General features: G+C 36.9%; 1 protein-coding gene across 7 annotated transcripts in view; it reads right to left on the bottom strand.

The window, feature by feature from the left end:
- Positions 1-17,974, bottom strand: part of rbms3 (RNA binding motif, single stranded interacting protein) — a 324,043-nt gene that overhangs the window by 152,029 nt on the left and 154,040 nt on the right. For all 7 annotated transcript variants that reach the window (XM_028035462.1, XM_028035463.1, XM_028035464.1 and 4 more), the window contains one exon: positions 5,452-5,543. In XM_028035462.1, coding sequence (XP_027891263.1) covers positions 5,452-5,543 — 92 coding nt within the window. The remainder of the gene's footprint in view (positions 1-5,451; positions 5,544-17,974) is intronic.

Below are 17,974 nucleotides of genomic sequence, written 5' to 3'. Positions count from 1 at the left end.
TTAAGTATTTAAACTAATAATAACAGATCAAATACCACCCACAAAAAAAGTATAATTCTAATTTCTGGCTAATTAATGTAATTTTTCTTCGCATTTGTCCAATTTACTGTATTCACTTTAGACAAGTTTTCTAAATTGTGAAGAACAAAATATGTCCACAGTTTCTATAGCAAAAAAAAAAAGTGGATGTAAATGTATTTAAAATAATAATAAAAAAACCCATTACATACCAGGTGTTAAAATCAATGACCTGAGTAGCTTTTCACAAGTTTGAAGTGCTTGAAATAACCGACTGCCTCCCTCTCCAGTAGCCACCGTTTCTTTATATGTATATTCTTGTATATTTTCCATACCTCGTGAGTTGGCTGGTCATAGTCTGCAGTATGAGAGCCGTGAAACTGATGGCCATGCAGGACAGCCTGTTTTTAATTGAAGACGAATCTATCCAGTGTGCAGTGAAGCTAAGAAGTGACATTGGGCAAACAATCAAACGCCAAATGTTATTAGTAGTCAAAAGTGGCCACGTCAGATGATATATTCCGCAATAGCAAACATTTTTATCCAGCTCAGTTAGCTCCAAGCCCGCAGAGCAGAGAGGCTGGGACAAAAGGCCATCACTCTGAGTTCACCACTCTGTAAACATTTTCCCATCAACTTTGGAAACTTGATGGGAGTTTACTCCGAAACGGACAGTGTCAGAACTGGAGGAAGCATTTCCCCTGTGTCCCCGACAAGCCAGTCAACCAAAACAGGAAAGGTTAACACTGGGGATGGTGCTGTTCCGGTAGCATAACTAACACACCTTATTGTGTTATGCCAGACAAAACAAGGACAGCTAGACATTAATTTTAAAAACTTAAATGTTCAGGGATTTGTCCCACTTTTTTTCCAACATACACATCTGACTGACAACTGACAGTAACAAGCAAAAAGCGAGATGTTCTACTCCACCCTGCACAAAAAGCTTGAAGATTGAAATGCTTTGAACATAAACCAGAACCATTTTTGACAGAGGTCAGCAGCTGTCTTCATTCAGTTCTGGTCTGAAGAATGATTAACAACAAAAAAAGTAACAAATATATTTTTCTCTACAAAAAAGTACACCCAACCTATTTGTTTGCTCTTTTCATCAAGTGCAAATAATTATGAACTTTTGCTTTTTCCTTCCTTAGATACACTTTGTAAAACATTTCTATTTTACATACAGAATTATCTAACAGTCCGATGAAATTTGGACTCCAGTTTAAAGTGTTCCATATTGATTTATTATATCTTATCTTCCAAATATAATTTTTATCATTAAATAATTGTATAACAAAATTTAATGACAGGATGCAAGAACAACTTTTAAACAATGATTGGGCTTCCTACCACACATTTGATTTGCAAATGTCTTTATTGAATTGCACTACTTCACTTTTATTCATCACTACAAAAATCATGCTTCATATACGGATCACCAGAAAAACCATATGTTGGTACTAATTAGGATAAAAACCTAACTTTACCTTTACTGTGCATGTAAGAATCCAATCAAGCTCTGATACTGCATAGTGTCGGGTTCATAGGCAAACCCAAATACTAACAACCCCACACTTGCACCCCTGGACATGTTCCAAGTGTTCTTCTCTGTGGCTTGTGTGGAGGTGAGTGACAAGGAGGGAGGTGCAGGGGGAAGTGTCCTTTAGGTGTCTTAATTATGGCGCTTCTCCTCCCTCTCACTGTCACCGTCCCCAGGGGAGAGAAAGACAAAAAGAAGGCAATGTTTCATCTCTGCTGCCTTGGTATTTTAAATTCCGAGGGGAGTTAGAGGAGAGACAGCAAGCTATTTCTTTGGAAAAGGAGGAAGAGAGAAAAATCAAATGATGGCTTCTCTTTCTCCTCCGTTTCTTGCCTCCTTTGCAGCTGTGTTTAAAATAAGGCATCTTAATAAAAGAGCTTTAATGGCGTCAAAGCAGGAGAAAAAGGCACAAATTGATTACTGTGACGGTTTTATTTAATGAGCTCAAAGCCTCTGGCTCTAACTTGGTATTCGTTTATTACTTTGTTGTGGGGAGATATATGTGACAAAATGGAGCAAGAGCAGCGAGAGAATCGGGAAGAATGTTCCTCATATGGAAGTGGTGGCGTTGGTGATTTCTTCCTGATTTAGATTCAATCCAGAACTCATCTGCCTTTTCTCCCTCTTATGCAAAATACGGCTGTAAAAATACTTATTTTCCTCACTGTATGTATTTATTGAATCAAAAAGAAATCAATAACATTTACAAACTAAAAACATATATATAAATATATACTTACATGATTTTATGCTTTTAAAAATATTTGAAATTTAAACTGAGGTATTTCTCAGTAATCTTTTTTTTACGATAAAAAAACAGGAAACAAATATTTGAATATATTTTATATTCGAAAGTCAATGCTGAGCTCTCTTCTTTTTTTAAATTAAATTATGAATATATAAAAAAAAAGATGTTGCCGAAAATGGATGGCATCAAAAACAATTTGGCAGACAGGCAGGCCCAAAAACAGCAGACTTAATTATTGATGGGAATAAATTACTCTCATTGGATGTTGGCTAGGCAACCTGTAGTGGATGTGAAAATAAAGATGGGTATTAATGTGTATGCCAGAGGGTAAAAATGGCATCAAACAAAAGGCAAAGAGAAAAAAGACATGGGGAGGCATTAGGACGTAGAGCTGGTAGAGTGATGGTTGTGATACCTGGTAAAGAGACATTAGAGAGATGCAGAGGGAGTCTATAAAAGCAAACTACTCCTTAATGTCTCTCGCAAGTGTGATAAAGGCACAGGGTTGTAGCACAAAAAGAATGCTGGCCTTTCTATTTGAATGAACAGAGCAAGGGGGCATTCAAAGCTCAACTATTATACATAAATGCTAATAAAAAATGATTTTATGAATGTGCCCACGCACACATGCAAACAAAGGTTCTCCAAAAAAAGGTCAGCTCCTTTGTTTTGGGACACAGGACCCCCTCAGATGAAAATATTGACAGAGAATAGGTGAGCAATGCAAAGAAAGGCCCTAGAATGAGATGGACAAAGATCCTATCTGTATTCTGAGAGCCTGCCCTCTTATAAATATTGGAAGAAGGACACTGGTGGGGAGAGGAAACGGCCAAATGGTGTATTTGAGAAATGGCACACCTGAGCACCACGCGGGATATCATCTCCCCCTGTCAGATCCCATCCCATTTGATCAAAATAATCGCCACCTTCATCGTTATCATCAATTCTGCCATCTTCACTGGCGCCATTCTCCATCTCATCAGCCCTTCTTTGGCTTCAAGAGTGGGGGGTGGGAGGGGATTTTTGGGATCAGATCAAATGCTTACATCTCATCTGTGAAAATCACTCATGGTGCACCTCTCAAAGTCATCACCATATTTATTGCTTCAATGCTGCCGACATATTTCCCACCTATTTAGATATTCGGACATTGTTGAACATTTCATTGGTGCCGCAGCAGCGCAAAGGAAGGCTCCTGCTGGGCTTTGTTTACATCAACCGTTGTTCGACTAACAAGGAAATACAAATTGAAATTCAAATTTTAATTTGAAGGAAATTAAATATCCTTGAAAGAGTAATTTATTTCAGTAAATCAATTCAAAAGGCAAACATCCTGAATGAGATGGTGATATGATGTGTGATATTTCAAGCTTTTTGGTTAATTCTAGAGATTTTGGCTTCAAACTAATGAAACCCACAATTAAAGGTTTTTTCAGAAAACTAATTTTACACTGACAACTAAAGAAATGACTGTTAAAAGACAAAGTTATGTTATAACCTACGTGATAAACATCAACCACAGATGGTCACCAATACCCTCAACAAAGAGGGAAAACCAAAAAATATTGGTTCTGAAGAATTGGTTGTATCAAAGTAATTTAATGGAATGTTTTGTGGAAGGAAAAACTGAAATTGAAGGTGACCATTGTGTAATAAATGAAATGTTAAACTGTGTTCTAATTTTGTGAGATGCATCTGTTAAATAGAATGTAAAAATGAAATAAAAAACTGTAGAATTTAATTTCTTGTCAGGCTGACAATCACATTATAGTCACGTCAAAGTGCCAGAAAGATTTAGGATTCTATATTTAAGATGCAAATTAGATCATGTTGTGGTCCGTGTGTAATTTCACCAGTTAGGCTTGCTTGCCAACATGGCCTTCATTGAACAACTTACTGTTGTCTCTATGAGCCTGTTTCATCTGCTTCTACTTTAACGCTTTGTTAATGCGGCACAACACAACTAACCAGGCCGGTCAAAGTTCACAGAGCAGATCCAGTTCAGACACAAGCAGACATGCAAACCAACATTCAGCCCACATCACCTCTCTGAAACAAACTACATCCTTATTTCTACACATCTTGTCCTTTCACAAAGCATCAGAAATAAACAGATGTACATACTCCACAGTCACCTTTAAATGTCTGAAAGAAAGACAAAGCAGCTTACAATCCACAATAAACAGGCTTTCTTATATTAAAAGTTGTTATTAAACTGCAACATATTGCAGATAATTACATCCAGGAAAAGTGTGTTCATGGTGTAAAGCTGAATGTTTGTGAGACCCTCAGAGATCCATCTACATTTTTTAAATGCGTTAAATGTGTCAATGAGATGGAGATATGAATAGGCATCGGTCGGTTCATAGTATAAAGGTAACCAGAGTTACGAAAGTTTATGGTTTAAAAACGTCTACAAAATGTTGTCAAATTTTACCATTTTTCAAGATTCTACATTTCTCTTCCCTACAGTAAAGATAAATTAAGCTGTTTTGAATATTTCTGAAAAGCAATAGCGAGGAAATTGAAGGAGTGCCCACTTTCACTCATTTGAAGCAGCGCTGTTTTTAACTAAAATAAAAACATAAGCTATGAGTAGCATGGCTGTGAAGCAGCCTACTGCAGGCTCAACGTGAGTAGACCGCATGACTAATTAATATGAGTTCTGTATAATTCTGTCAGTTTGGGGATTTCAGAATCGTAAAACTCTGCATGGTAGATTTTGCACATTGATATATATAGTCACTGGATTGGATGGTGTCTCAAAGCTGCTGTAGCTAGTGATGTGCAATTGCAGGCGCCATTACAATGAGGCATATAAACAAAACCAAACTGTTCTGATAAGGGATGAGTATGTCACAAAAATGGCAGTGGTGCTCTTATTTCTAATCCAACATCTATGAAATAGATTAATTTTTGACTTGATCTTAAATATTAAATTCAAAACATCCATAAATCAATGATGGATGTACCAATAATTTGAACAACAGTTGCTTTTCAGTTTTATGTAACGGCAAATTGTTCTTTTAATTTTATGTGTAAATACAGTGAAACTGTGATGTTTCTTCAAAATTAAAATTTGAGAACCTCATACTGACACATGTCTATTCAGTATCTGGTGAAACAAAAAATCCCTCCTTACCTTGGCCATTTGGGCTTGCACCCCAGTGGCTTTGAGAGATGACACGGCCTTCTGAGCTGCAGCTGGACTGTCAAAATCCACAAAGCCATACCCTTTAAAAACAAGGGGGGGAAAAAGGCAAAGAAATCAGAAATAATAAACATTATTTAGGAAAAAATGAGTGCAGATGACTAACAAGGAGAATGACGAGCACTTGGTAATTGTAGCAGTAATAGGTTGGTAACATGACTACAGAGGCTGCCAGTTTTCATATCTGGTGAGCACTACATTGTTTGATAATTAGCGACACTGACGTTCATAGGGGGATGCTATGCATCTTAATTAGTAGCATGGATGAGCGATTTAGTAATAACAAACCCCGGCACCCTGCCCACCTCTACCTCCACACACTCTGATCCAGTAATTCACACACAGTTGCACACACTTTGAGCAAACACCCATAAACAAAGGCGCACTGAGTAGCTGTTTGTGGCAGGCTGTGGTTTAATGACACCTCATATGCATTAATTTCAATTAAGGTAATGATCATTTCTGAAAAGTCCACAATTTAAAAACACTGATTAAAGAATATCGCAGATACTTGCATAAACATAAGAAATGTTCATTAATTTTTCAAAACGACGCTTTTCTCCTGTTCAGCCTTTTGATTTTTGGAGACTGACGCTGGCAGACCCATGTCGTGTTCCTCAATCGCCAGCATATTAACTCAACCCCATTTCACAGCCTCCATAATCCTCTCTCTGGTAACAAATCTCCCAAAGTTTGACAGCATACGAGAGCAGCTGCCATTTCTCTCCCTCTCTCATCCTCATAAAGACACTTTATAAATTTCCCAGAATTTAACCTCGCTGTTCATCTTCTTACCGCTTTCTTCTATCCATCTCTTTCTCCAAAACACTTTCCCTCTCTGTCTGTCTCTCATATTTTTGTCGACCTTAACAGTCACCAGCCCCCATCTGGAAATTCATCAAAGCAGGGATGCAGGGGGGGAATGAAATCTGTGACTGTGATTTATGAGTTATTGTGATCCCGACGTTCTGCGGGATGTATCAGAGACGGGGGTCACGTCCGTGTTAATTAAAATTTGGTGGCGGATTAAAAGCAGTCAATGGTGCCCTCTGATCCACTGTTTCAGGAGGAAAGTGTAATTAGAACAGGATAATAGCTGCAAGATTTTCCATCGGAGGGGGTTAAGCATAAACTCACAAATGTCTAAGTACACATGAAAACTTACTTTTATCCTGTCATACATGTAGACGGTTTATACAAATAGAGATGGTGTTACTTTCTCTCTCATTTGTGCTGCGGTAGCGGAGAGGGGTCATTTTCCTGTTGGATGGCTGTTAGGGAGAGCAGGGTAATGTGAAAATCATAACCTGTGGTGGAAGAGAAATCGAGCGCGAGGACTGATTAATGGCCAGCTGTTAGAGTGGCTCTAGGAGGGGTGGCTCTTTAATTGTGGAAATATGAAGAGCCAGAGTAATATGTCCTGATTCAAGTAGGCAGATTTTTTCCCCTTTTTTTTTCACAAAAGGTAATTTTTCATCCACCATTATTTTTCAAGTACCTGTAATTAAACAGTGCATCCAACTGTTCTGTTACACTAAATGACAACTAAGATCAGTGGCAAGAACATGACAAATATAAGTCTGTGGTGGAGTTTGATTAAAAACTGAAAACAAAAAAACAAAAATTTAGTGAGATGTACATATAAAGAAAAAATGTTTCTCTTTTGGGGAACATTTTAATCTGAAACTACTTAAATCAACTGGATGTTATCTAAACCCCAAATCAACTGTTTTTGCAGTTATGTCATGTCATGATATGCAAATCATGACATTTTGATATTTAAAATCATCTTAGTGCTGCCCTCTTTGGGTTGGAGGATGGCCACTGCAGTTGAATTTTCCTATTGGCTACAACTGCACAATTTGGTCGATGTCTATGTCACAGTCCCACATTTGGGTAAAAAACAATCTCACTCAGGCACACATAATGTTAGAACGAAAAATGTTCATGTATTTTATTAGGACTTTATGTGACAGGTTGACAAAGTGGCATATAATTATCAAATGTAATAATAAAAAAGCATGCTTATTTTACAAATTTATAATTCATATTATTTCATTTAATAATGAAAAGCGGGTGTAAAATTGTCAAACTAAGACCAGCTGTGAAAAATAAAACAGCATACATGACGATACTTTGAAGAAAAAGCCCAAAACAAAGTCTGCCAACCATGAGCTCTTTCTTATTTCCTAAGACACCGTTAAACTCTACATGAAAAGAGTCAAGAAAAAGTGAACAGTCCAGAAATGTGATAAGCGACCCATTTACTGCAATGTATAACTTAACAGAATTATAAGATGCTAGTAGTAAATAATAATAGCTTCAATAGAACTAAAAATATTTTAAAAAGGACTGCCAACAATCAAACAACCTTCCCTCTTAATTTTGCTAAGGTGGCTAAAGGACATTTTGTCCCTCATCAGACGACTACTGTGGCAAGCAGAAGTTGACGTATTTAAGTAAAGCTGTCAAACAAACAGAAATCGCAACAAATTCCTTTGATATATTGTGGAATTGAAGCGTACTACAACATAAAATGGAAAGCCTCAGCAAAGCAAAACTACTTGAGGATATGTGTTCACGATCAATCATCTGGAAATGCCTATAGATGATGGAAACGGTTACAGTGATTTAAAACAGCATTTAACCCAGACGTTTTTGATAAGATAGCTTTTCAAAATAACCCAATCCATAATGTCAGACATCTTGATCTCTTTCTGTCTACATGCTGTGAATTTATTAGCACTGCATAAAATTTCAGCAGCACTGTCAGCCTACCGGTTCCCTATTAACGCTCTAAAATAACTGCATCATACTGTAAGCTACACTTAGAAACCACAGCTCTTAGCTTATGAAATTTAAGTTTGATCATTACCTGAATGTCTTCTGACATTTCGAGTGCAGCATCCTACATGCAATATCTGATCATATCATGGCAACATTCAATTGTGCCTTTAATTCAGTAATCATTTTTTGTTTATTTAAACTTTACTATCCGTTTTTCACTCATCACAGATAACATTTTGCAACCATAACATTTGAAGGTCACATCCTGCCACATTATTTTTATACAGAGGCTCTGTATGACTGTATTCTCATTCTTCCCACTAATGATGGAATTTAGATCTTTTTAATTTGACTGAGGTGACAATATAAATAAAGCCCCATTCCCCTTTAGTTCCACTCATTAGAGTATTTTAACTCAGCATTTAGGCGAAGCATGTAATGTAACTGAGGCCCTTCTGGGAAATGATTCACTTTAATAATCAGAACATTCCAATAGTGAACACTTGAAACTGCTGATTACAAATTTAATATTCACCCCATTACCACCTGGAGTGCACTTATCAAACTTTAAACAGAATGAGGATTTTGGAAATGCTGACCCATATTCTGAGAGGTGGAAAGAGAAAGAGAGAGAGGGGATAAAGAGCGATAGAGAGAGAGAGAGAGAGAGAGAGAGAGAGAGAGGAAAGAGAATAAGTGCACAGAGGGAAGAAAAATATTTTCTGGGGTCAGTGGAAGAAGACCCAACTGACTATGTGAACTGGCAGCAGAAGTAGGTCCAGTTTGCTCTTTTACTGTGCAGTTATTTTGGCTGATATGTGCAAAATGACTCCATGATGTGTAATATTATAACCACAAAATAAAACTATTACAGGTTTAAGCAATAGAAAAAGGAGATTCATAACTCAAAGAGGAGCAGAAACAAATCATCAAATTGTGCTTCTATCAGACAGAATGGCTGAGTGATTATCATTGTTGTTCGCTGAATGAATCTACAATTATTCTGACTCATCCAAAGGATTTCAAGGAAAGCTTAAAGTAAGATGGTTAGATATTAAATAATTATGCAACTTAGACTGAGGATTAAGGTAAAAAATGTACTTGTGCTTATTTTAAGTTGATTTTTAAATGTACGGAGACAAAATGGTCTAAAAGAAAATATTAAAAACAAATATCGGTTATTTTAAATGTTGCAATGAAATAAATATACAGTATTCAGTTTTCAGTACCATATTCTTTTGAATTAAATAGATATTTTTATATATCTGAAGCTTTTGTGACGTATTTATTTTTTCCACAAAGTTTCCCTTGTTAGAACCTGACTATTTATCTGCAAAGTAGGATTTTTATTTTCTGTTTATCATGAGTACTTTTGTTGGAGACAGCTGGAGACATTTTTAGAGCTTTTAAAAAGTTCCCAGCCAGCATTCATTGGACAAACATAAAGACAGAGGATTTACATTTATTTCTTGCTTTGTTGTGCATCAACACAAATCTTGCACTTTTATTATCATTCAGGCCTTTTTATTGATAATGTCAGGCAAACAAAACCAAAATTAGTTAAACTGCACAAAGCCATTTGCTTCTAGGATTGTTTATATGAGGTGTAGACCGTAAAATTAAGAAAAATAAATCTGTTTGTTACTCAAAACTAAGTGGTTGGTTCAGATCCTGACTTATATAAGTAAACTTATTAAAGAAGTACAATTAACACTTTGCCTCACCTTTGCAAGAACAACATGTGCTTTGCTGCATGTGGATTTTTTAGCACAAGCGACACCAAGATAATTAAAAACTAATTAAAGATTTGCTTGTTTACTATCAGTGGTATAACACAACACAGAACGATTTAAATAAAACCTGAATTTGTCTTTATATTTTTCTTGTCATTAGATGTTTTGGGCAGAAACCTTTTTAGCTCAAAACATTATTTGCTTTACTCCATAAAGGTGAGATGTTTATATGCAAACTAATTGTATGAAGGCAAGTTACCTTTACAGAACTTGCTTTCGTGAATAAATATCTTCCATTAAGTGACTTTATCATCAGTTTTGAGAACTATACTTGCAGATTCAAAATGCAGGTTTAAAAAAAATTGTAAATGTGAAAATATTGTATATTCAGATGATTAAAATTGATTGCCTAACCCTGAACTCACAAAATTATGAATTTATAATTTTAAAGTTGCTACAAATCTTAAGTTCTGCTAACCCTACACAACACACAATTTTTTAAAGATTTTTTTAAGTGCTCAATGAATTTGACAAAATCATTTGAAAGAGCATGCTTGATATATTAAAAAATAGCCATTTTCCATATGTCAGGTCGTCCACAATCTTTGGAATATTAGAAAAAATATAAAGGCAGAGGTGAGAAACGTTATGCTTTTGTGAAATAGCCCAAAAATTGTCAACATTTAAATATATGCATTTTAGCCAAGTGCAATGTCTATAACAGGGATGTTTACTGCTGCAATGATCCTTGATGAGTCACTTAGCTGAAGAAAAAGTCAATTAGGTTGTAAACAGTTAAAAAGCCATGCTAGACACCTAAGAAAGACACACATCATCATGAAGATGAGTGCAGATGTTGCCAGAAAGAAAGGTTTCTCAACTCAAGTCAATGTTGCACTGCCTCTGTATTCAGTAAGTGCACTTTCTTAAGTTACAATCTCAAGAGGGATGCAGGGGGCAAGGTGTTGCTTTGAAGCCTCTGCGCAGACACAAACACCCAATCGATTGCTGTCACTTAAAAGCAGCTCAAAGTGACGGACTACATGCGTGGCTGCTGATAATATTGTGCAGTTGCACACCAATATGCACACGGAGTCGCTGAAGGACACGTGCAGACAGGGAGAATGACACCACCACACACTCCCTCTCACAGACACACAAACAGAGAGTAATGTGCAGACACACAGACAGTCTGAGAGGAATAAAGAGAACATGAGCTGCCATATCATATTTCCTGGTCTGGCTCTAACTGGTAGCCTGTCAAGATAAAAGGACCATCTTCAATCAGTTACTACATGACAGTGCTGTACTACCCTTGCCTTGCCTTTACTCTGTGCTCTGTGGATGTGCTTGTGTGTACAGGAGGCAAGGTGCTCCATAACACAGTGTCTTTAAGAAGGTGGAGTAGCACAGTGGATGTCACCTCGAGCCACGCACACGCAGCAGTCTTCAGCAGAGAGCGGAGATAAGGGACTCATTACAGAAAGAATCGACGTATCAATCAACGTTGCATCATTCTTGCATTCACCATCAAATTATGCTAATCCTAATTACTTCTGGGGAAATGACTATTCTTTATCTGCTAATAGTCAGGATTGTTTGGGGTTTCCTGCCTACAACATTCACTATTATTCTCCCCAATATACCAATTTTTCACATTCTCATATTCAGCACTAATGATCCCATTTTACACCCCATACAATAGAATAATAATGCCCTAAGCATGAATAATGAATCAATGTCAGGTTACAGAGACTTACAATGGACTGCCAGGCAATTGTTTACATGTTTGTGAACCATTAAGTAAGTTCTGAAGTAGCCATTATGTGAACATTATTAATTACTTTGGTTACATGTATGTAAATAACTCAAACGTTGGATAGACTGTAATACACATGAGAATTCACAAATATTATTTTGAATTAAAGTGTAGTTTTGTTTAAAGCTGATTCTGCCTAAATCTATCTGTTTAGAAACACAATTTATTAAAAATATTCAAGCTCATATTTTGCATATTTAGGTATAAAGAATATATAGTTTTGAAGTGATACTCCTTTTAGATTATCTTTTTTTGAGAGATGTCTGTCAAAATCATTTCATATCAGAGGCTCTTGGTTGAAGGATAATTTTATAATTAAAATGTGTCAGTCATAAAAAGTTTACATTCAAGTGTAAATGAAATGTTATACCTAGGCTACATTAGCAAATTAATTAGTGCTAGCATATCAGCTAACATTAGTCTGTTTTGGCAGTTATGCTTTATGAGGTAACATTAGTTAATAATATACAACACAGCAACAGTTACAACTAAAAGCTCTAACTATATTGTAAGCCTCTTGAAATAAAATAAATTGTAGCTCTTTTTTTAAAAAGAACTAACAAAATAAAGCACACACTAACATGGTAAAGTCAACATGTTAGCTAGATCTGTATTTATCGTTTTATTCAAACGTAAGCAGAAAATTTAGAAAAAGGTAAAACAAAAGAAAACTTTAAGAGTCAAAAGCCTTTTGATTGATTATCGGCGTGCAGTAAAGCTTGAACATGGTTTAAAAGTAAAAATGATTAAATTAGAAAGGACAGAGCCTAACATTAAATATGGACATCTCTGTTTGGTAATTCGTTTACGCATTTAGTAAAACCTTCACTTCGTAGAAGCTATTCATCTTTGTGTAGTTGCGACAAGTCTCTCTGCCTTGCAGGGTGGGTGCTGAATTTTGGGGGGCTGTGGTACACTGAACAAACACTGAGGCAGAGACCAGTGGTTTTACAAAAGTGAAAAAGGCATCCATGACTAACTGTGGCCAAGCCAAGACCGCCTTGGTCACACTCCAAACCAAAAGGAGAGCATCCCGACTGGGAAGCATTCCTCTGTCCTCCATTTACCCCGCACCACCAGCAGCTGAGTTTGGGATAAATTATGTGGCTACTAAACCATGAGTATTTGTGGAGTGAGTATAAACGCCCGTGTGTGACCTTCACATTTCTTGTGCTTATGTGTGTGCATGTGTAGGTGCATCAGTAAACAAAGGAAGAAGATAAATGTATCTTTCTGTTGCAGCGCCCCGCAGAGAAGCATCTGCATTGCAAATAGCTTTTCAGCCATAAGTATTTAAAACTTCTGGCCACATGACTGTCATCAGCGCAGTGACACTGCAGAGAAGTGACAAGACACAAGCCGATCCCTCCACCACCACACTACAGCTTAATGTTCCATCTGACATTCATAAAATATACAGCTTTGCTTCAATCTCAGATTGAAAAACAGCTTCCAACAAATGTACAGCTTCTGCAGCTCCACAAATTGGAGGGCACTCATTTTCTTGTCCAGTGTCCAAATGCTACCTTCCTTGTGCTTGTTGAGAAAACTCGTTTGTTGTAGAATAACTCACATAGAAGACTATTCTATTCTAGACACTGGTGACAAGATAGCAGCAGGGGCAATTAACTTATCAACCTTCCAATGGATTTATAGCTAAAGCATACATCTTGGCCTGAAGCAGCCAGGTTATTGGCTGTATTGTATTTCTTGTCATTTTCCTCTGCAGGTGTAGGAGTATCCTTGTCAGAAAGCCGCAGTCTGGATCTGCAGAAGACAGAGAGCCAGGGCTCAGGGCCAAAGAGGCCACCGGCAGCTCATTGTGACGATGACAAACTGAGCACATGGTTAAAAAAATAAGTAATTCTTCATCCAATATCTGTGCAAGTGTTATAAATAGGATCTATATAACCGTGAGGCACCTAAATTACATGTTCAACTTTGTCTGCCCTTCAGAGAATAATGGAGGGATTTTACATAGAAATGAAACAAATGTTTTGCTTTTATGTGGTGGTGAATCTGGAAGTAAAATTTTAACATTTACACATAGGAATACAGTTTAAATACAGTAGTGCAGCCCACAGCTAAATATTTAATGACTGAATGTAAAAAAAAATAAATAAATAAATGTTAATTTCTTGTAAATGTATCATTTAAAAATCCCTTTTCACATAGAAACAGCTCAACATACACAGTATATGCCAAGTTTCCTCACCTATGTACAGATTTACTGAAGGATTTAGTGTGCATAATGAGTAAATTTCTCTTTCATACACTCAGGGGGGAGAGCACATCAGGGGCTTCTAATTATATGATGACCCTGCTCTACCTCTTGAGTCACAGCCACCCACAATCAATTAATCTAATAACCAAACTGGCTAAGAGTTTCTCAGAAAGCATCACTTCTTTAACAATTATTGCCGGAGTTAACTTTTTTCTTTTTCCACTTACAGCAGTTTATTTCACAATGTTGCAGCTGTACCCTGACCACAACCATGGAGGTATTTTAGTTGTGTTGGGAAATAATGAGGATTTTTTTTCCCCACCAAAAGCAGCGTGAGAGCAAGCTCTTTAGTGGTTCTATAGAAACACAGCAAAGAGACAGTGGTGCTTTCCCTAGCCAGAGGACCACCTCAGTGGCAATTCATTGTTTTCTAAAAAAAATATGTTCAATTCAATTAAATTCAAATTCTAATATATTATTTTATCCCAAAGGGAAATTTGATGTTGTCATAACTCCTATCCTCCAGGTTTTTGTGGATGAAGTGCTGTAGGCAGAAAGGATCTGTGAAAGCAGCCAGTATTGCAATCAATCTGAAGACCGTTGCTGTATGACAGTATCATGGCTTTCATGACATACTAACAGCTCAATTTCCAGGTGCAGAGACTATATTCTACAATAACATGTCATGAATGACACCATTAGTTGTTGGCGAGCAATGCTAATCCCCCTCATTTGCATTTGACGCATTGCATTACATTTCTGTCTGGCTGTATGATTAGAAAGCCAAGCAGAGGGATGTTGGAGTTGGGGATATGAACGTACCCATCATGATGTAGATGGTTTGAATTTCATTCTCTCTCTGTTCTTTGATCCTACTATGTATCCACAAACCTTTTTCAATTTTTCTGGATTTAAAAAAAAATCATAGCTCAGGTTTTATTGGTGCTTGTAATATCTTAATCAGTCGCTCTCAGTTTTAAAAACAATACCTTGTTGACAAGGTTGCACATAATAAAACGGTCTAAAATTGAAGTAATGAGAGCAAAATCCTTCCAAGTGCACAGCATCAAATACCAGCGGAAATAACTGTCCAACCATTCAATGCCTGAACCAAAAATTATGAACAAAAGTCAAGAAAACGAATACATTTGAATAACCCAACTACTCCAACATGTCACCAGGAGCAGCGCAATTCAAGAATGCCGATCCTCCCTTTCTTGTAATTCTTTTTAAAGAGGAGCACAGTGCAGAGGAACTTTACAAATTATATCTATCCATACAGATGCTTTATTTCCTGCATAATTCATAAAATTAAACAGCTGATTTTTTAGAACAGTTTTTTGACCAGCATTTATTTTAAGTTCTCAATGGTTACCAACAGGAGCTGCTCACCAGGGACGTGCGGTGAGGTTCATAGCTGGTGAGGCACTGACTTAATCAGATTTACAAATATAGACCCCCTGCATGTTGTTTATGTAAGGAAATTACGCGCATGTGGACAACGCTGGAGGGCAAAAAGACTATTTCCGTTCACTCAATCAAACTTGGACATGTAGATATTATTCCTTTCGTGCTGTGCTCCGCAGCGAAGGGAAAACCGTTAAAGTACAACTCAAAACCACGTCTTTGTCGCTCTCTGTATCAGCGCAGCTACGCGCAGACTCGTTGCCATAGCAACTGACAACAACGCCACAATAAAAAACACTCAAATATTTCCCACGCAAAAAGCAGAACATTCAGTCTGTTGCAGTAGTATTGTTTTAGTATTATTTTGCGATTATTATTTAATTGCTGTGGTAAGAGGAGAAAACTATAAATATATCGCTGCACTTGACTTTACTGTATGGCTAGCTCCATGGCTAGCTCGCTTACAGTATCTTACTCTGCAGTTGTGGAGTCACAATGTCTGGGATCATGAGCGCCCCCTGCCATGAGGCAAGAGAACTGCCTGCCTCACCTCGTTTCTGATCGCTCTTCAGCACATGAAACACCTTACGCACACAGTTGGTGACAAAAAAAAAACACTGTACATTATATATATAAGCTAAATTATGGAAAATCAGTTCATACATTAAATGTTTTTTAGCCATTTTATTGGCGACGTACAGACAGGAGGAACATGCTCTCAGAATGGCAGCCAGTGCAGTTAGCGAGAGGTTGCGCAATCCCAGGTGAGGCTCAGCTCGCTGCTGCCTCACCAGCTTCGCTTCCGAGCGTTTGAATGGGAAAATGCAGAAAATCAGCGATTTTGAAGTAAAAGTAATCTGAACTTTTTTAAATTAAATGAAAAATAGGTATAGTACAAACCACAAACCAGGGTGAAAATAGCAATATAAATGATTTTATCATTATTATTTTCCATGATTACAGGTGAGGCAGAGCCTCACCTGCCTCCCCTGACCGCACGTCACTGCTGCTCACACCTTTTCATGGAGGCACTCACAAACGTTGATTGGTTAGAATTGATTCCTATGAAGTTCTGCTAATGATCAACATGGTTTTCTTCTCTGCCCCTGAAAGCTACAGTTTTTTCTGTGATAAAGCCAGAATTTTAGGCAGAGGAGGGAAAAACAACTGACACTAAGCCACCAAACACTGATAAATAATTCCACCTGACCACTTTAACACGTGACATCGGTTAAGTTTAGGGTAATACAACAAAAAGGTATTCTGGTTTAGAAGTACAGCAAAATTCAAAATCAAGTTGTAGGAAAACTTGTGGAAACAGATGCTGAATAGGAGAATTTTTAAATGAAATTATGCCATTTAAAGATTACACTCAACTTTCTTTTATCATAATTTTGAACTATTTTTGTTATTTGACAGTTGTTTTTATATAAATTTAGACAAGTGAGTCACATTATAGTTTTCCCTCTTTACTGAACACAATAGAAATCATAGTGACAAACATTTCCTTACTCTGTCAGAGCGACTTTCATCTGTTTTCTCCATTTCCTTTATTGTTTCTCTTTTGTTCTGTCTTATTATCATTCCTTAATTAGCTGATATCTGTTCACACTCATTAGCTACAGCATTGCACCATATGGCATTTTGAAGATTTCCGAATATAAAATCGGGATACCAGTTAAACGACTGTTTTCACTGAATATATTTATAAGAAAAGATGCTACAAGCTATATTGCCATCCATGATGTCTTCATTCAAAAACGTACATAATCAGCATTGCCATATTACATTAAAATTAATTATTTTATCTCCTAATCTTTGAGCTATAGACAACACAGATAACCTTAGGAGAAAAATAAGAGCAATTTGTTGAATTGCAGCAAGATATTGCTTTATTATGAGTGCCTCTAAGCTTGGTAAGATAATTCCAAAAACACTGATGTGTTCGGTGCAACCTGTCAAGAGCAGTCGAGAAGGTTTGAGAAGTGGGCTTATTATTTGTCAAGAGCTTGTTAAAAGGTGACCCGTGGCAAAAACAAGAACATCTACACATTCTCAAACATCCAATAATGCACAGAAAGCCAACATTTATGCAATATACACTAATGTAAAAGTACAAAACATCTAGATGACAACATACAAACTTGTGCAACCACATTGGGTACATAACAGTCTGTAGCTACCCAGTGCAAGTACATCCAAACCTTTGCACACATTCAGATTTGAATTAAAACATGACTGCATAGCTCCTCACTGATGGGAAAGTTTCATAGTATACAGATTTTTACACAAAGAGCAAGTACAGCTCCTCTTTCATACTTCTCTTTCACTTCACATATGGAATGTCTTAAAATAACTTCTTCTTTATTCCACCTGTACCTAGAGACTACTACGTTTTGCATTCAGGCATGGTTCTGTCTCCCGCAGCACCATATGATCCTTACTTCAGCATCAGTTTAATATATAATATAATCATGCCCAGTC

This window comes from Xiphophorus couchianus, chromosome 13, assembly GCF_001444195.1.
Source record: "Xiphophorus couchianus chromosome 13, X_couchianus-1.0, whole genome shotgun sequence".
NCBI lineage: Eukaryota > Metazoa > Chordata > Actinopteri > Cyprinodontiformes > Poeciliidae > Xiphophorus > Xiphophorus couchianus.
This window is presented reverse-complemented; position numbering and strand designations above follow the sequence as displayed.